Here is a 21,106-nt window from a genome sequence, read left to right as displayed (position 1 = left end):
CTAAGGAAAAGTGGTTGAATTGTGTATTTCCAAGAATAGAAAGCATTCTTTTCTTCAAAAAGGCCATTTTTCTACACACTGTGGAGGGCACTTAGAAGATGCCCATTTTATTTTAAAATTGAAAGGCATTTTATACCTGACGTAGATTTTTCTGTCCATTTAGAGTGAAAATCACTGCAAAGAGACATAAGACACACTATCAGATTCAGCTGGCCAGAGTTTGAATTATGCATTATATGCGGTTCAATTTAGAAATGAAATAAAACTGATAATGAAGAATTCAGGAAGCTGAAGTTAAAACATGAGTGGCTTGTCAGATTTTTTTTTTTCATAAACAGTCTGGACTTTGCCTCTGTAGTTGGTTCATAAAACATTTTACAGAACTCTGAATCTACTAGCTCCTAGAGCTGTCAGCGGGTGATGTTCAAAAAGCATGTGGTTGTCTATACTACCACAAGCAATATACATTTTCAACGCAATTCCAATCAAATTGCCCAAAACATTCTTCACGGAACTGGATACAATGATTCAAAAGTTCATCTGGAAACACAAAAAACCACGAATAGCTAGAACCATCCTGAAAAATAAGAAGTTAGCAGGGGGAATCACAATCCCGGACCTCTGGACATACTATAGAGCAGTGGTTATCAAAACAGCCTGGTACTGGCACAAAGACAGAAAGGAAGATCAATGGAATAGAATAGAAGCACCAAAAGGGAACCCACACAGATATAGCCAATTAATCTTTGACAAAAAGACCAATGACAGTCCAAGCAAGTGGGAAGGCCTCTTTAGTAAATGTTGTTGGGACAACTGGCTGATAGCCTGTAGAAACAAAAAGATAGACCCACATCTATCACCATACACTAAGATCCAATCTACATGGATAAAAGACCTAAACCTACATCCAGAAACCTTCAAACTCTTGCAAGAAAATGTAGGAAATACCCTGCAAGACCTAGGAGTAGGTCCCGACTTTCTAAGAAGGACACCAAAAGCAATAGCAGTTGAGAACAGAATAAACAAATGGGACTTCATCAAACTAAGAAGCTTCTGTACAGCAAGGGAAACAATCAACAAAGTAAAAAAGAGGGAGAAGATCTTTGCACACTATATAGGCGATAGGGGGCTAATTTCCAGGATATACAAAGAACTTCAAAACAACCGAAAAACCAAAACAAACAAGCCACTCAAGAAATGGGCACGGGAAATGGGCAAACATTTCACAAAGGAACAAGTCCAAATGGCAAACAAACATATGAAAAAATGTTCCAGCTCCCTGACAATAAGGGAAATCCAAATTAAAACATCGATGAGGTACCACCTAACACCAGTAAGATTGGCCCACATAAACAAGAACACCAACGACACTTGCTGGCGAGGATGCGGGGAAAAGGGAACCCTACTCCACTGCTGGTGGAGCTGCAAATTGGTACAGCCTTTATGGAAATCACTCTGGAGAACACTCAAACAACTCAAAATCTGCATACCATATGACCCAGCAATAGCACTCCTAGGAATATATCCAAAACACCTGTTTTACGACAAACCAACATGCATCCCTATGTTCATTGCAGCACAATCAGTAATTGCAAAAACATGGAAGCAACCGAAATGCCCATCAGCAGAAGATTGGATAAGAAAGCTTTGGTTCATCTACTCCATGGAATACTACTCAGCTATTAAAAAAAACAAAATGCAGTTCTTTGTGGCTAAATGGGCCCAACTGCTGGCCCCTTAATGCTAAGGGAAATGAGCGAATCCCAAAAGGTTAGATACCACATGTTTGCCTTGATTTAACCTGTAATTTTTTGTTTGGTTGTTTGTTATTTTTTTGAACCTGTCATTGATACTGTCTCAACCCAGATGTTTCGAAGAATGGAACTTGCATTATCTTTAACATATTGTTTACCCAATACTATGTCAATTAATTCCATAATGTTGTATATTGATACTGAGGTTTTGTTGGGGATTTTATATAACCGGATCTTTACTCTGTTAGCCCTACCTTCAGACCAGAGAAGGTCTCCCCAAGAGGCCACTGAACTTATCTGGACAATAAGACGCTGAACTTTATGCTAGGCATGTGTTTGCAAGGAATGAATCTCAACTGAACTTGAACTATGGTTATGCAACAAGGTGGAGGAATCCACCATGGGGGGAGGGGTATGGGAGGGGTGGGGGGAATCCCCAGCGCCTATAAAACTGTACCACATAATACAATGTAAACAACAATAAAAAAAAACATAAAGACAAAAAAAAAAAGCATGTGGTTGGCCATAGAGAGATGGAGGAAGGTAATAAGATGAGATTCTCTACCTTTCTGCTATGAAGGAGCCACAGTGAAGACCCCGAGCGTCTTGCCTCCCTTCTCTATAGCACCAACCACCACCGTCCTCTCGCGACCACACACAGTAACCTGCTTATTATCCCCAAAATGACTGTTTTCTACGTACTCTACTAAAGTCTGGGTCTCATGAATTTTTAATACATAATAATGAATGATTATTTAGAAGGAAAATATCACCACAGAAGCTGAAAACTAAAAATAAAAATGGAAGAAATCACAGAATCTAGGAAAAACAAACTACACCTCTTTTTTTTTTTTCTTTTTTCTGTAGCAGGTGTTTGGAATAGTGGTTGAGATGTCACTTAGCATGCCTCCATCCCACATCCTAACGCCTGCATTCTGAACACGGTTCTGTTCCCGTGCTAACACTGAACCGGCAGCAGGTGACAGAGTCCTTGCCACCCACCTGGGAGACCAGGGTTGAGTTCTTAGCTTGCAGCCTAGGTCTGCCTGCCCCCCAACTCTTGTAGGTGTTTGAAGAGTGAACCACTGGATGTCTCTCTCTCTCCCCCTTTAACATAACTTCATGAAATTAACTTAATTATACTTTCTTGTGTCTTTTTGGTTGTATGTGCTATTTGTTTCTCTTATGAAAAAGATGTAAGGTTGCTTTTAATAAAAAGTATGTTTCTAAAATATTTGAGAGTAAAAGAGTCAGAACATGGGGATTAGAGAGAGAAGGCAAGAATGGGATCGATCTGCTGGATCACTCCCCGAATGTCCTGAATGGCCAGAACTGGGAGGGATCCAAAACCAGGAGCTGAGAGTGCAAAGCAGGCCTCTCATGGGATTATGGGATTCAGCTATGTTAGCTGCCATTGCCACCTCCCAAGAATGCTCATTCGTGGGGATCAGGAGTGAGGGACTGGAGCCAGGAACTCGGACACTCTGATATGGGGGTAGGCATCTTGGCTCAGGTCTTAACTGCTAAGCCATTTACCCATCCCAGTTTTCTTTTTTATTACCGACAAGTTTGATGCACAGACTCATGAATTTTTTAATGAATGTCATAACTTACTGTGTCACAATTACTCAGTAGGCTTTAAAAATTGCAATTAGCTGACTGAATAAATCATCAATGTCCAGATGTGTGGATTTGCCGGGAGGCTGTCCAGAGCAGGCTAGCTGTCTCCCTGCCCAGCTGTGTCCTTGCCAGCCCTCAGACTATCAGAGACCTCAGGGTCCCTCCCTTTGCCTCGTGCCCTGGGCAGCGCGGTACTTGCCAAACCCAGGATACTTCCAGGTTCTGGCTCCTCTTTCAGCAGGAAAAACTACCAGGAGACTCCCCAAACACCATTCTGTCCTCTCAAAGACTCACCCACCCCCAGTTTGGTTCTTGGGTTTGAATTGTGTGTGTGATTTTCACACCTCATGGAGGACACAGCAGGAGATTATTCTGGAATGTCATTCCATATTCCTTTCTTACTGGATGTTTATATTATGATAATGCTTTTTCTTAAACTAGAAGTAATTTGTTTGTAAATTTAAGTATTTCTCTAATGGATATAATTGCCAATAGTTTTAGAAATAGCTTTTTAAAGTTTGGGGTACCATGTATGAGAGGTCAGACCAGTCATATCAGATGGATATGCACTTGTTTGCTTTGCTGCTCTGGTCCCTACACAGAAACTCTAGAAAGGGGAAAGGAAGCAGCAGGTGTGGGGCAGAAGGGGATCTCGAGACAATCGCTACGCATGCTTCATGGACCATGCGGAGAGCACAGCAGAGGCCCTGCCACTGTCACATCATGTTGGGGTCAAGAGCACATGATTACAGAGCAAACACCGGGACCCAGGAGCGAGTACGGGGTTGTGGGAAGCTGCGGATTGTCTCTGGTGTTTTGGCTGTCTCCAGGCGTTTCTTTTCTCCCGGCCAGTGTTGCGCTGCATTGCATAGTTGCCACTTGGCTGACATGCTTGCCTCTTGTAGACTCAGCTTGCTCTCATTCTCCTTTCGTACCATGGGCCCTGCAAGTTTATATAGATATAGAGAAAGCAGGAGTGTTTAATCTATAGCAGGTTATTTACTTTCTGTTATACCTTTTAAAAAACGAGATTATCTTAAAAGTTCGTTATTATAATAAAATATTTATATTACAAACAAAACAAAGAAACCGCAAAGAAAACAAACTACCACAAAAACTGTTAAGGTAAATAAATACCCCACTTGTAGAAAACAAATCAAGTGAAGTAAATAAAATCTCTAATGATACCATTATCTGAGAAACATATTGAACATCTGAAAAGGGTACTTATAAATAACTTTATTAATACAAAACTGATTAAATTTTAAAATAATGTCTACTTTTGGTAGCTTTTCCATCTTGAGAAATCATTGTCACTGCGTAAAGAAATCTCTTTAATTACAGGATATATATATAATGACTATATATGTGTGTGTTTACACAAATATGCTGTATGTGTAGGTTTATTTCCTAAAAATGTTCTTATTTGTAGCAATCTAGAATTCAGTATTAGCATGGACTTGAGTCATTTGCAGGCTTCCACTGGTAATCACCAAGTCATAGTTATTACTGCAAATCCAATTTTACTTAATACAGAAGCAAAGCAAGGGTCTTGGCATTGGGTAAAATTTTGCTGCTAATTCTTGAAAGTGCAGTGACGCAGCGTGGTTTTATCACGCCACAGAATCAGCCGCTTGTGTCAGTGAACAACTGTGTATCGGGCTTTTCTGGCAGTGGAGCAGGGCGACTTTCAAGTTCAAGGTCCATCTTTGGAACTTCAGAGAGTTTAATGAAATCACTTCCAAGGGACCAAATGGTTTGGACAGTTGATCAATCAATCAGTCCTTGTCTGAAAATCTTACTACACTGGATTTAAGAGGGACTGTTTTCCAAAATCAGATCATTAACTCATTTTGGAAAATCTTGTGCTAAAGATAAAGACAACGACAGCCTAACCTGGGTTGGGTGGCTGTCAACAGAGACACTGCCGTTCTCTCCATCTGGAGTGCACACTGCTCAGGTTTTGCCCTTGGCTGCCTTCAGCCTGGCTCATGTATTCAGCAGTGACCATCAAGGGCTTCATCCTCAACTCCAAAGCCAATGATTCCAACAGTCTAAAAACTATTAAAATAAGACTGTTCATTTTCTTAATGATGACAGAAACATGACTGTTGTAATGTAACCTTCCCTGAACGATGTAGTTAAATGAAGATTTATAAGCAATTTCTATTTGATCTTTTGACAACATTCATTTAGAATCGCCAAACCACAGGAGCTGAGAAACATTTAGTTTTAGAATCCTGACACTGTAAAAAATAATTATCAACCTGCATATCATTTTTTCATGGGCTTAGGAGAACATTCTTCATTATGTTGTCACAGAGATTAAGTTATTAAGTTATTTTAAGAACAGTTTATTGTAATTTAAGTTTTTGAGAACTAAAATTTTTTTGTGCTACCATGTTAATTTCAAGTCCAGTGTCTTCATTCTTGCACAAAATATTGACCATTTCTGCTTGTTGACATCAGGGAGAATACAGCAGAATGTCACTTTCACTCTCAAAAACCTCTGAAAACTGGCAGGGTAGATGGAAACTGTGCTTTATGGTGGGATAGAAAGCATGTAAGTCTCCTAGGAAGAGTTAATTAATGTGCAATAGGAATGGGGGGGCAGGGCAGAGGGTTAATTAGAGGAATGAATTAGTTAAAACTTCCCATTGGACGTGGTCATCTGAATCCCAGAAGATGGAGGCAAGGGATTTGGGGGCATGTGGAAACAGGATGAAACGACACATTTTTGGATTTTGCTGGCAAGAATGCCGGGGAAGGATGATATGTGAACATTTGTCGTGTAATTATTGACACACAGCCCTAGGCTAGAACTTTCATCTTTTCTCCCCTGAAAAATGAGGTGTTAAAGTGTCACTGATTAAAAAGTAAAACAACTCTCAAGCAAATGCAAAATTGATATATGCAAATAGGTAGTTAATTTATTTAACCTAGTAATTAAAGGAGGACAAGATATGTAATGACCAATTCTGAAAGCACCCGAGAAATAAGGGACCTACAATCCCCCTGCTTGTCTGGCTGTCTATTTACCTATGAAGAAGTGGTAATGCATTTCACTGCACACGTAACAGCAAAGTCCCACTGTGCGGCACACGCTGAGCGTGCTTGCATGGCCTTTCCACCCGATGAGCTGTTCCCTGTGAAAGGACCTGCTCTCTGTTTCTTTGTCCTGTTTCAGTGTTTCAAATAATTACTCTGACAATGAGTAGAGTCGTCTGAGATTTCGGTTCAGCATGACTCTGGACAGAACAGCAGATAAGAATGGAAAAGTATGTTTCATGCAAGCAATGATGGTGTTACGTTTACTAGGAAGTGAATTAAATCCCATCCAAGAGGCAGTGCGAACACATTTATGGAAAGGGATGCGATTGGAGATTTACTTTAAGAAAATGAAACTGAAAGCAGTTTGGAGAATTGATAATTCCTCAGAGCCTAAAGCAAGGTGACTTATTAAGGAATCCCGTCAGTCCAGAGTTGGGAGAGGAATGGAGAGCGTTGTTCACAAGCACACCTGTGTCAAGACATACTGGGCATATCTGCCTTTGCCAGATACTGTAGCATTCCAGAATGTAATAGAAGACAGTATTATTAACCTAATTTCAAAGGGCAAAAAAATTAGACAGTTCACTAACATTAATACCTATTTTAGGAAATATCAATCTCAGAGAATCAGGCTTGCCGTGATGCCTGAGTCCCAGCTGTGACACCAGTCCCCAGCTTCCCACCAGTACAGATCTTGGTAAGCAGCACCGATGGCTCAACTGACCGTTCCTGCCACTGAGCTGGCAGACTTCGCTTCAGTTGCATGCTCCCAGCACTACGCTGTGCCAGCTCCTGGAGTGGCAGGGCATGGGACTGTCTTTCTCTGTGACTCCTTCTCTATCACCCTGCCTTCCAAATGAATGAGAATAAATAATTAAGCTTTTCTGAAGTTGGTTTAACTATGATGAGTGCATTTAGTGCTATTTTAAGAAATATTTAATCTATATTTCATGATTATTGGTGAAACATCTTTATGATGATAAAATAAGATGCCAAGTTCAGTCCTTGCCACATAATTTTCTTAAGTATTTCTAACATGCAAATATAATTGTCCATATAATTTGTGGTTTTCAGTATCTCTGGGGGCTTGGGATTTTATGTGGTAATAACAAAAGGAGACCGTGAAGTTAAGAACCCATTGAGAAGCGACACACACACACTAACACAGGAAAATAGGTTCACAACAAAGAGCCTGGAGAACTAATAGAAACCCAAAACTAAGAGCTTGGCAAAATATAGTCATGTCAGTATTTTTTGGTTTATTTAATATGTAATTTTTATCCATCCTGTGGGTACTACAAGTCTGACTATGAGCATTGTTGGTTTTCTTACTGCTTGTCAGACTTTGAGAACTATGAAAAAGGTAGGAAGCTTGGGTCCTACAAAGGAGTAAGCATACAGTGTGTGGGGGAGCAGGTAAGAGGGTGGACTTGGGGGCCTGCGTGCTGCAGGGCAGACACATGGGGAGCTGAGGCAGCTTGCACTGCTGTGGTTTCCAGCTCAGTTATCTGGGAAAGCATGATTCTGCCCACCAGTTCCTGAGGGCATCCATAACACAAAAGTTGATGAAACACAGGTGAGAGGATTTGGAAGTCTGGAGTATCCCACCCGATTTTACATCTTCCTTAGTGATTATCCTGATTATTTCAAGGGTACCCTGTGGGGCCTTGTATGCTGTGACACCTCAAACCCAAAGCAAACTCTTACTAGAGATAATAGCAGGTGTTTCTGAGGGCTCCTTCCTCACACCAACTAAGCACCTGTTGATGGGTGGACACGTACCTCCTTTCTGACACCCTAAAGTCCCGAGGGTTCCAACAGGTACAGTCATATGCACCTGGCTAGACTGTAAAGTCATGGGAATGTATTGTTGAGTTAAGGATGAATTAAGGCTAGAAGATGGGGTGGTGAAGGATGCAGTCACAACGGCCTTAACCATCTAAGAGCAGCAGAAAGCAACGCCCAAGGGTGAGTGGAAGAACGTACACTTTAAGTCACGGATTCTTCCACAGGCAGCTCCTTGAGGCTGTACTTCATCCTTAACAGTACATTCCCATGACTTTACAGTCTAGCCAATATCTGAATTTGCCAATGTTGCTGTTGAATTTTAAAAGTGCTGTGGTTTAAATGTTTGTCATGGTCATTGTGTGTGATTTTTCTCATGTTCTGCACTGTCCAGCATATGCAAGATTTTGTGTTGTTGCTGGCTGGACTGTTGATAAGATTCTACTAGTTTCATTTCCTTAGCCTCATCACCCCCCCTTTCTTACTTCCATTTGTCCCAACCCAAGCTAATCTTTCCATCTTGGTAACCAAGATTTCCTAAATTGCAAAAGCTATTTGTTTCCCACAGAGTGATAAATTCATTGAGACCTTCCATCATGGAAATGAGATACTTTGGTGTGCCACTGACCTTCAACATGAAGCTGTCAGAGTTCAGCAGGAAAGATGCAGCCCCTGAGCTGGACAAGATGCACACCCGGGACACCCCTGGGTTTCTAGAAGCTTCTTTCACTCAGCCCTCATGATCTGGCAGAACTGGCATGGTCCTTGAGCACCTGTGGAGAGTGTCCTGCCCAGAATGAATCTAACGTGCCCTTTCAGAAGCAGACATCAGTCACGATGTTGTCAGCCTCAAGTGAAAGAATAATCAGTGGCAGATGCGTGGTGCGGCAGTGCAGGTGTCACTGTAGACTTCCACTAGTGCTTCTGCCTCTGGCTGTCCGCTGATCTGAACCCTGAGTCAGCAGGAACAGTGTCCCTGCGAGCCAGGCGGGAGAGCCAGACTCCAGTCCAACCCAGCCCTGGCTGTGGAGGAGTGAATCAGCACAGGAGAACTCTCACCTCTCTGACTTTCAAATAAACAAATTAGAGTCAAAACAGATTCTCTCCTAACCATGATGACGTTGTGAGGCATTCTCAATGAATCACTGTGTTCTTAAAGAAAAACAGTTCTCACCTATTCTAAGAGGTAGTAGAATTGCTGCTACCAATGATTATTTTTTGAAGTCAGCACTGAGAAAGACCAGGTTTATTAGTATTGTATGTTTTGTCTTATTATTTCATATAGACATAAAGCACTATATTTATGAGATTTATTTAGTATTAATAGTGTAGATAGGAAATATCATGTGAAGCTGACTGTACTGGCTGTAGAGGATGAAGTCAGGTGAGAAACGGGAGTGTGGAGACACACCCTGAGCCTACTGGTCTCCAGTTAGTGCCTTTTCCCCCACTCTTCATTTACTTCACAATTCTCATTCGCTAACAGTGAGGACATTTGCAATTACATTTTCACATTCTTTGAAATAGCAAGAAAAGCTAAGACTCCTTTAAACATAAATAAGAATTTCTCAGGACCCTCAGGTCATGGCATCAGTGACCATTTCTTGGTGCAGCTATCCATTTGTAAACTGTGCTAATCCTTAAAATGAGATTTAATTTTCCTCATTGTAATTGCTGTGTGTACATATGCATGCCGAGTGCCAGACTGTTAAAAGTTAATGGAAGTGACCATGAATGGTTCAGTGCAGTTGAAGGAGGCAGCTGGGTGGCAGAGATGGAACAGAAGCTGTCCTGGTGGTCACTCACAGCGGCCTGGGAATCCCAGCCTGCAGGCAGGTGCCCTTCCGGCCAGCCACATCATCAGTCTCCCGCCCTGCTGAGCAGCAGTGCCTCTGACTTGAGGTCATTGTCACTTGGTGGCCAGGAGTGCATGCTTTGCCCTCAGAGGCTTGTGTCCAACCCCCGATGAGCCCCGTGGCTGTCTTGGGGTTCTGCTCAGTGCTGAGTCACCCCCCTCAGGTACAGAATGAGCAGCCTGCATGGCTTTCCAAGAATGGACACTCAGCAAGTCTGACTTTACCAGGAACCTTTACAATTGTTGAAATACCCATCAGTGCCGTTTCACAGCCAGATAAACCGCAGATTTCATTTTGATTGGTGATCTTAAGTTCTTAAAGGGCATCAACTACTGTGGAAATCTTATCGTTAGCCTGCATCCATGTTCCTTGTTTGCTCTTTCTCATCCTAACTTTGCTTACATCCACCTAGTCCTGTTGTGCTGTAAAGATGCATTGAAAGACATGTGACTCTTACATTTTAAATTGATGTAGGAACTTTGTATCACAGTTTATGCTCCATCATATGATTAAAACTACAGCTGCAATTTTCAAATGAATGAATTAAGAATTATATCTACACTATTTCTTAAAACCTTGGTTTGGTTTAAAATAGTAAAACTGTGCAAATACCAACATTCAAAAATCAGAGACATTATCACCCATGGAAGCAAGAAGCCCAAATCCTTATAGGAGAAGCCTTTGTTCTAAAAACCTGGCACAGCAAGTACAGAGAACACTCCCTGAGTCAGACATTGCACTTAATGATTTACTTTGTTATTTTATGTTTATATTTCTGTATATGCACATAGGTTTATACACATATGTGTGTTCATGTATTAACTGTATATGTATATCCTAATATCTATGTATTTTGGGGCTCTAGCAGCAAAGCATCCACATGTCCTGGTTACTTTCCATGTGCCTTCAGTCTGGGGTTGAGTTTGTAGCTGGAAAATGGGACTTCCATCCAGTTCTCCCACATGAACGACAGGGATTTCACTGCTTCAGTCATCACTTGCTGTCTCCTAGGGTGCAGAGCAGCAGGACTGGACTCAGTCCTGCAAATTAGGATCCAAGAATCTTGGCTTGCATCATCACCATTACACCCAACACTTTCCTCCATTACTAAGTCCAGCCTTTGCAGTGGCCTTGGGTTAGTGGCTATCATCATTTCAGTTTTGCATATGAGAAAAGGAGCACTGAGGGTTTGACCAATGGAAGAGACAAAGCAAGGCTTTAACTTGATGTAGGTATTATGGCTTGCACTTTAAACCTATACAAACATTTCATTTAAGGTTCATTCTTTTTTTTCCATCTAAAGTTCAACTTTAGGTGTTTGGTCTACTTTTTAGAGTGCTGTGACTTGGCTGGCACTTGTCTTGACTCTGTCCTGCCCCCTGCCCACTAAAAGGAAGAAAAAGCAACTTGAATTTTCTACATTTGGCTTTGACCCTTGTTATTTATTTAAATCTAATGCTTAAATCATGTTCTGCTTTGTAGTTTTGTCTTGGCACAAGAGGTTTCATTATTACTCACAAAGTGAATAATGAAAAAATAAATTGGCAACAACAACCAAAAAAAAAAAAGCTTAAGCAAGAGCGTTAGATTCAATCAGCACTTTCTCTTCACCAGATGACGTTATTGTGCAGACACATTAATTAAAAAGCCAGCACAAAAACCAGCAATTAAGTTATAACTCTTAAAGGTAGCTTTTCCTTAGAGATTGCTAACCATGTTCTGAAAGTACATGCACTGGATGGGTGGTTATATAATTGGGAGTTGTTTATTATATAGCGTCACCTTGGTTACTCCACAGGAGTTGGGTTTCAGGCTTGTTAAAGCATGGAATAGTGCAATTGGATTCAGTTGGGAGTAATAACCTATTGGACAAGGATTGGGGTGAAAAGCATTTATGTAATAACTGTCTTACTTAAAGTATCTCAACATGATAAATGTTCAGAATCTTAGTATTTCTCTAACATTTTATTTCATCAAATTGTATATAAATTTTTTATTCATCTTATGCATCATTTCTTATGGTAAGTTGGAGTTAACACTGTTGATTTCAAATGCAGTAGCCCATCAATACAAACAGTGTGGGGAGCTAATCCAGACATTTGACTTCTAGAAGTATGTTCTGAACATTTGATAATTATGGTTGCATCCTCTGTTAGGTTCATTGCTGACTCTCACACCATCTTTCCTGCTATGGTTTTGAGAATATTTAAATTATAGGAGATTAACATCATTTCATCTTAAACTAAAGCAAACGTGGTATCGAACCTTTTGGGATTGGCTCATTCCTCTTAGTATAATGGTTTCCAGTTGGGCCCAATTGGCCACAAAGAACTGCGTTTCGTTTTTTTTAATACTTGAGTAGTATTCCATGGAGTAGATGAAGCATAGCTTTCTTATCCTGTCTTCCATTGATGGGCATTTCAGTTGCTTCCAAGTTTTTGCAATTATTGATTTTGCTGCTATGAACATAGGGGTGCATGCTGGTTTCTCGTGTAACAGGTGTTTTGGATCTATTCCTAGGAGTGCTATTGCTGGATCATATGGTATGCAGGTTTTCAGTTGTTTGAGGGTTCTCCATACTGATTTCCATAGAGGCTGTACCAACCTGCAGTCCCACCAACAGTGGAGTAGCATTCCCTTTTCCCCGCATCCTCACCAGCAAGTGTTGTTGGTGGTTTTTTTTTTTTATGTGGGCCATTCTTAACCCTGTCTTGCAATGAACATCAGGGTTGCTTTGGTGCTCACCCCCCCCAAAAAATAAAAAATTTAAATTAGATTAGATAGAGACCAATAAGGAAAGCTTAGAACTAGACAGGAAACGGTCAGGTTGGACTCACATATATCTAACTAGGTAGGACACAAAGATTAGTTACTCCTCACTAAGGTATTTAAGATTTCTCTGCACACCCCTCCTAAAACTGCTTTCTGCCTCAATTGTTAACCTATTCCTAGTTAGAGTTATAAGCTAGTTGGGACTATCCTAAAATCCACCAAGTTCAGTATAAGGTGTATAGCAGCCAGATGTCATAAAACAAAATTAAAAAAAGAAAAAGAATGCATTGACCTAGCAAGTATTTATTGAGTAGTAACTAAGTTCCAGGCAGTTCACTAGGTATCTGTTATATGTGAGGAGATTGTATTCACTGAAGGCAGGGTGAGTGTGTTAAGTCTGTGAGACTTCCTGGGCTGAGGCCTGGGTATCTAGGAATCACAGGGAAAGTGTGATCCAGCCCAGTAGCATGACAGGACTCTGGTCACTTCACAGAATCGTTAGATGAGCACATGTGGGTGTGGTCATGCACCTCAGTTGACTCATTGACTTCCCCAGAGAGTGCAAATGGTGGAGCTATTGCAGTGGGCTAATCAAGGATGAATTTCACTTACCCAACTTAGCATTTCCCTTCCCTAGCAGTTTGCAGTGGATTGAATTGGACATGATTCTCATCATTCTGATTACCCGAAGCAAGATGCCATGTAGAAGAGCTGATTTGCCATTGGATTGATTTTTTGTGGAATGATTTCAGACTGATAATGTTACAAACTGTTAAAACAAAAACAACTGAGTAATTTCGGTCAGTATGGAAAAGAATGAGTACTCTTTCCATAGATCTTTCCAGATATGCACCTGCTGGACTCAAGACCATACTGATTTTTTTTTTGCTACTTTGTTGCTGTTTACTTGTTTTATAGGATATAAATCCAAGTAAATGTGGTCAAGAATTGACTGAAGATCCACCACAAAGGAATATAATAAGAATAATGGAAGATTCTCTGTGCCTCTCCAGCTACCATTTCCCAGATCCCTAACACAGCTGTTGAAATTCTCATCATGAATCTCTTGCACAGTAGATTTGTAGGGATTGAGTAGGACTCGGCTTAATCCTAAGGTGACAGGGGAAACAGATAAGATGGTGGTGATAGTAGAATGCCACCTCAGGAGTGCCACTTTGATGTTAAGCAAAAATGACACAGTTGTAAACAGAAAGAAGCAAGAGGGAAGGAGCTGAAACTACCAGAAGGCTTCTTAAGAAGCAGGGAAGGACTGAACAAAGTTGTGAGGGAGCTTCATGTCCGGGACTTCTACCCAAATGCCTATTTTGGGCCAAATGGTTGAAAGATGACATGAAAAACTGGGTCTTTCCAAGTCTTCTGTATTACTGTTTAGGTTAGTGGCAGAACTTTGTGGAGAATTCTTACAGGAAGTGCCGTTCCAACTGGATCTTGAGAGAACAGGTTAGATTTCAAAGGTGTAGTTGGAAATGGAGATGGTACCAGTGCAATCAAGGGCTGTGTGGAGAACTGACACACTCGGCATGGGAAATGGACACACGATGGCCAAATAGCCTTGATCGTCCTCAAATACTCCTGAACCTCCATGTCTCTTCTCATTTTGGAGCTCCCTGTGTTGCCTCAATTTCTAACAATCTTATCTCTCCTCCAGCTGCCACTAGTTTTTAGACCAACACAGTTAAACTTGAGTTATCATACATCCTAGGATGACAGAAGGGTTTCTTTAGTGTGTCACTTGTGTTCAATATTCCTGGAGAGGGAGGAAATGAGGGGCAGACTGAAGAGGAATATTTATTCTCATTCTTCCATGTCGTCTCATTGTGTAGCTGTTGGCCGTATGAAGCTATTTAAACATTAGTTCTTTGAAGCTAATAAAACCAAGAATCATTCCTACTAAAGTTTCAAGCTGTGCAAACCAGATGTGGATACTCGGGAACATATAACAGAGCAGTAAGATTGGACAGGTTTCCATCAGTAGAGAAAGCCCTTTCAAAAGTACTGTACTACTCAGTGTTTCACCATACTCATATGTGGCACAGATTTTAAATCAATTGTGCCCTGCCATCTTACTCTTTTATAATCTATCAATACTGAACACTATATTATCTAGGTATAAAGTATGTTAAATTTTATTCTTTCTGTCCTTGGAAACAAATCACTCAGGCAATTAAATTCTTGATGCTCTGCAGCAGTGGGTGATGAAAACTTCTGAGGTTAATGAGAAGTTTTTCATCAGGATCAAAATGGCTTTTTCTAAGTATCCATCTGTCTTATCAAAACAGTCTTCAGGCTGTAAGCCCATTATCTAAAATACATAAAAGAAAAATGATAACTTTGATGATTATGCTGACTTTTAAAGAAACAAAAAAGGAAAAACAAAGCAAATAATATATATTCATTTTAATGACCTGTGCTTGGTACATTGTAAATACTGTTCATATTTTCAGCAAGTCTTTGGACCAAGAAAACCAAAGGGGAAAGAGGAGCATGGAATAGGGATTGTGTTAACGGGGCAGAGTGGGCTAGAAGAATCAAAGGGGATGGAACTAGAGTGTAAAGGAATGGTAGGGACCCATGAATGGCCTCTTGGTAGCATATGACCTTAACCCTGCTTTTAAATTCTCTATAGAAAAAATTTTAAAAAGAACTTGAGTGAACCCAGTGTACCTTTAATAATTATTTCCTAAACAGATGAAGCTTTCTGGCATATGATAGAATAATTATGGAAGATTGTTGATGGCTTAGGATACCTAGAAGAACTTAATGATTATCAGCAGGCTCTCCAGGAGCATTTGAGAGTCTGGTTTGACACACCCCTCCCCCAGTAATTTTGGCTTGACCTCTCGTAACAGCTTGCCAACCATTGTAGTTGTTCTGTGTAAAATGGTTAATAAGTGAGTAAGTGGAACTGCTGAAATAATCAAGTCACAGCCTCATAGTTTTGTCATGTTTTTAGCATGTTTTTAGCATGTTGAAGGGGTTTCGGTTTGAAGGAGTGTGATGTCTGCATCTTAATTATAGATGCTTCAGCTGAATAAATTACACATCCATCTATATGCACAAAACTTCACTTAGAGTGCAGCAAATACAGCGAAGTGTTTATAATTAGTGAATCAAAATAAGAAGAGAATTTGTTTAATACTTCTCAAGGTTTGAAAACTTATTAGATAAAAAAGGAACTCCTATAAACCTGAACATAAGCTACTTTGATTATGTTGGGTGAAGAAGGAAAATGTGACCATAAAAAAAGCAGAATATGAGAGAAAAGGGATCTGAAAGCCCAAGAAGAAATGAAAGGGAGAGATTCATGCTGTTGACCAGGGACAGACATACACCTTGAGAAAAATTGTTCAGATCATTCATCCAGCGGCCTTGCTGTTCCTTTAGGAGTAATGACCCTATATGCAAGAGTTCTTACTGCAAGCCCTTCAGCCAGGCCAGTGGAAATGCTGCCTAGAATACTGTCAGGGAGTTATTTGTTTGTATTCCCATTCTGCACCCTGCAGGCCACAGCATGACCCAGAGATGCTCGCCAAGTTTAAATTGTGTTGTGTAGCCAAATAGCAGGGGAAAGGCACCCTGAAAGGTGCTTGTGCACTCAAGATTTACCTGGAGCCCCGGCTGCTTGGTCAAGTGAAGCCAACAGCTTGAAATGTGTGGCAGCCAGGACTGGCCCGACCTTGATCTTCCTTAGACTGGCTATTAATCCCCAACTTGAGCTGGCTCTGGGAAGCAATGTGTAATGGATTGCATGCCGGGCACAGACATTGGCTTGCAGTATTTTCTGAATAACTTCTCAAGGACGTCTGTGAAGGTTGTAGTGTGCACAGGCGGATGAGTTTCCTGGCCTTCACATTCCTGCCTGGTGAGAGCTTGAGCAGAAGCAATTTTGCCGACATTGTTTTCACTCTTGGGAGAAAGCAGAGTCTTTCAGTCTCATGCCTTTTCTGAGGGGTTACTTTGAATGTCATCAAATTTTCCTTGTCAGCAGTGTGACCCCATCTCCTCTTCAGAACACAATTGTTGGCCCCATTCCTGTTCTTCCTCTTATTTTACTGTTTCATCCTTACTTTACTGGTTAAAAATGTCATGAAATAGCATTTGTTGCTACTGCTAGTAAAGACTTTAATGTGAAGGGTCCATACCCCTCCACCCCGTAAAACTATTTTAGGACACTTTAAAAGTGCCACAGATCTTGTGGTCTGAATATCATGCCAGTTACTGTAGTACAGATAAGTCTGTGTAATAAATGATTCCATGTTACATTGATGACTGGCACTACCTTTAGAGTCTCTTTTATGCAATCATTCTGTTGACTAATGGCAACATGATTTTCATAGACTTGAATATCTCGCTCATCAAGTTATTAGAACTTCAAAGAGATATGAGAAAGAACAGCTACATGTGTTTGCTGTTGTACATTGTGATGCTCCAAATATAGGATTGCAGATCCCTTTCTCACATGCAGGTCTCATTTCCTCTGGATATATTCCCAGACGTGGGATAGCTTGATCACATGACAGATAAATTTTCAATTCTCTTAGCACTTTCCATGCTGATTTCCACAAAGGTTGTACTAGCTACTCTCTTACTAAAAGTGAAGTAGGGCACCTTTCTCCCCACATCCTTTCTAGCAGGTGTTGTTAGTAGAATTCTGCATGTGGGCCAGTCTCACTGAATTAGTTGGAACCGAAATGTCGTTTTCAAATGCCTTGTAGTCATTTGAATTTGTTCTTTTGAAAAAAACAGTCTGTTTATTTTCTCGCCCATTTCTTCTTCACAGAGTTGTTTTGCTCATCAAAAGAGGAGTAGATAAAGTAACTGTAGCACATCAACTCTGCAATATGACTCAGCCATTACAAAGAATGAAATTCTACCACTTGCAAATGGTCCCATACAGAATGCTCAGTGAAATAAGTCAATCCCAAAAGGACAAATATCATGTGTTCTCCCTGATATAAAGCAGCTTTCATGCAATTACACAATCGGTAGCACTGTTAATACTGTTTTTTTTCCTTGCTACATCACAGAAGCTTTAATAATTTTGTTTTTATTTTCATTCACTCAAAAAGTTTTCTTATTCATTTCCTCATTGCCTCATAGTTCACACAGTAGCATCATTTGCCTCAAGAAGATTTTTAATTTCCTTTTTCATTTCTTCAGTAACACCATGATCATTCAGTAGCATCTTACTTAACTTCATGTTATAATTTTTAAAAAAAAATTTTTGTTCATGTTCGTGACCTTGTTTTATGGCTTCTCTATTGGAGGGATATATAGTGACTGTGCAATAGAGACTATCATATTCGGGTTATAAAAGTACAATGCAAGGTACATCTCTACTTCCCAATCGAAGATGGACTCCCAATGAAACTGTTAAATATATCTTGACCATAGGATGCTGGACTCTACCGTTGTCCGTATCTACAATGTGTGGATACACTTAAATAGCAGAATGATAGACGTATGACTGATTATGAAGGACTGAACTATTGTAATGTTTTAGGGGGATGGAGATTTGGAAAAGGGGGAAAGAAAATCCCAGAGCCTATGGAACTGCATCATAAAATAATAAGATAAATACATTTAACATTTTAAAATATGTTAATGACTCATAGATCATACAGTAGCATCATTTCCTTCAAGAAGGTCCTTGATTTTCTTTTAATGTGTCTTCAGTGACACATTAGTCATTCAGTAGCATGTTATTTAACTTCATGGTGGTGTTAATTTCTTTTTTCTCCCTATTGATTTTGTTTTGTGGCTTTTCATTTAAGGGGACATACAGTAACTGTGAAATGGAGACTAACATATCTAGATGTGAGGATAAAATGTAGTATACATCTCTACTTCCAGACTAAAGATGGACTTTCAATGAAACTTTTTACTATATGACATGGACTCTCAGGATGATGGACTCTCAGCCATTATCCATGCCCACCATGATGGACATATGACTGTGTGTGAAGAATTATACTTTAGTAATGATACGGGGGAACTCAGTGGAGGGAAATTGGGGAGGGCATAAAGGAAATCCCAGGGGCCTGTGGAACTGTATCATAGAATGATGATAATAATATGATAGTAATAATACATAATAAACAATTTTGATAAAATAAAAATATTGTTAAAAGTAGTTCTGCATCAACATATTTGCTCCTGTTTTCACACTGGAAGCTTAATGTTAATCTCTATAGAATAATGATTATGGTGATGTTATATTGCGAATATAGGATAGAATTATAAACCTGGAGATCTTCATTGTGTTTCACATTTTACAATGTATTGTCACATGCCAATGTTGGTAAAGGCAACTACATTAATGACAGCCCATTATGTTTATAGAGGCCTTCCTGTTTTGAAAATGTTTTACTTATTTGAAAGGCAGAGCAAACAGACAAGCGAGAGAACAAGAGCAAGGTTGATTTCCTGTCTACTGGTTCATTCCCCAAATCCCAGCAGTGGCAATAGCTAGGTCAGGCTAAGATAAGAATCCAGGAACTCGGACTTGCACGCAGGGAATCAAATTCTTGAACCATCATCAGTGCCCTCGCAAGAGGCTTAATATCCGGAAAATGAATTGGTAGCAGGACACAGGCCAGCCCCTCTAGAATGGGATGTGTGCATCCCAAGTGGCGGCTCAGCCAGCTGTGCTGCAAGGCCCTCCTCTCGTCAGCGGCATTTGTGTATTCGTGAAGGAGATGGAGATACGTGAGACTTTGGAATCCCTTGTTGCTTTATCGTAATGTGTGTGGTAATTTTTTCATACATACAAAAGCATTTTGGAGGTTGAAAGTTTTCATTCATGATGTTAATAGTAATAATAAAATAAAATAAATTTTAAAGGCTTATCTGTGACTCACTCAGCACCAGCGTGGTGATAATTAAAGGAAGCAGCCATTGGGTAGTTTTAGAAGTAAGAACGCTTAGGAACATGGTTATCTCCTTACTCCTCTACATGCATGGAAAGCATTGAAAAGACTTTTCTGACTAACGGAGGAAGCCTGCCCCGTGTGGAAGCGTCTGAGAAAGTGATCACAGGCGTTTCTGGGGTTGTTTCTGTTGTTGTTCATGGTTTACCCATGAACGTGCATCATTGGAATGGCTTCTGGGTGGTGATGGAGAATATCGGTGCAATCAAAGCCTCCATGTTTACCTGTGGCTGCTGGGTCTGCTAAGCTGCCAGGGCTCAGGCCTCTTGTTTTTATCCCATGTGGGATTGCACATTAAGAAGCCTTTGCTGGAAACCCAGCAAACTGACCGTGTCACTCAGAGTATGAGAAACGGGCTGGTTTGTCTCTGTCGGTGGCGTGTTATGGGGTGTCTGGAGTCTTCAAGGCTGAAACAGAGGGTGAAATAGGCTTCAGGAGCAGTGGTCTCTCCGTTTGCCATAGGCACTCAACATTAAAACCCCCTTTTCAAACTTCACCAGCAAATGGCACTTAATTTTGCTGTGTTGCAAATGCACTTGGCTCACTCACTTGGCAGCACTTTGCTTACTTGGCTGAGTAACTTACAGGGCTGTTAGCATGAAAAAGAAAACATGCTCACTCGCTTGGGCATAAAACTGGGTTATTTCATTGAACTGTTGTATTCTCCCTGGAATATTTATTCCACTAATGTTTCAAAATGTTCCTGAGGGGTGAGATTTGAAATTTGCCTCTAACAAGCCTTGAGTTTCTTGTCTGCTTAGACTCTGGATTGATTAGTTTTGTTTCTGCTTTTTCGTCCCTGCAGGCAGACCTACCTACAACAGCTTCTACGTTTACTGCAAGGGCCCCTGTCAGAGAGTACAGCCAGGAAAACTCAGGGTCCAGTGCGGCACCTGCAGGCAAGCCACGCTCACCTTGGCTCAGGTAAGGAGACACTTCCTCAGCGTGAAACCACAAAGCAAAAGCCATGTGGGCCAACAGAGCTGCCTTTTTGTGTTACTGATCCTCTTCATCTGGAAGAGAAAACTTAAAGCAGTCTTTCCTGGGGTTGTGACTGTGATGGTTAATGACAGTAGATGTTTGGTTTGTAAACAGGTCTTTGTGGTGTAGATGTCTTTCTGCTCTCAAAGTTTAGGCAGCTCAGGGACACCCTCATGTTACTTCAACCCAGGTCATTTGAAGGCAGGTATGGTGATTGTTTCTATGGCAGAAAGAGATTTGGCTTTGTTTGGGGTGTCATTCAGAAGGCAATGTGAGGGAACTTCTTAAGCTATTGGAAAATATTTCACATATTGCTCTGCTCTGTGGAATGCTGACA

The 21,106-nt window shown here is 40.6% G+C and overlaps 1 protein-coding gene across 1 annotated transcript in view; it reads left to right on the top strand.

Annotated features, from left to right (window-relative positions):
- The window catches only part of PRKN (parkin RBR E3 ubiquitin protein ligase), an 888,769-nt gene that overhangs the window by 205,585 nt on the left and 662,078 nt on the right, over positions 1-21,106 (top strand). Inside the window, exon 4 of the mRNA XM_040965678.1 lies at positions 20,594-20,712. Coding sequence (XP_040821612.1) covers positions 20,594-20,712 — 119 coding nt within the window. The remainder of the gene's footprint in view (positions 1-20,593; positions 20,713-21,106) is intronic.

The sequence above is a fragment of the Ochotona curzoniae genome, unplaced genomic scaffold, assembly GCF_017591425.1.
Source record: "Ochotona curzoniae isolate NIBS_2020 unplaced genomic scaffold, NIBS_Ocur_1.0 scaffold_3890, whole genome shotgun sequence".
Lineage (NCBI taxonomy): Eukaryota > Metazoa > Chordata > Mammalia > Lagomorpha > Ochotonidae > Ochotona > Ochotona curzoniae.
This window is presented reverse-complemented; position numbering and strand designations above follow the sequence as displayed.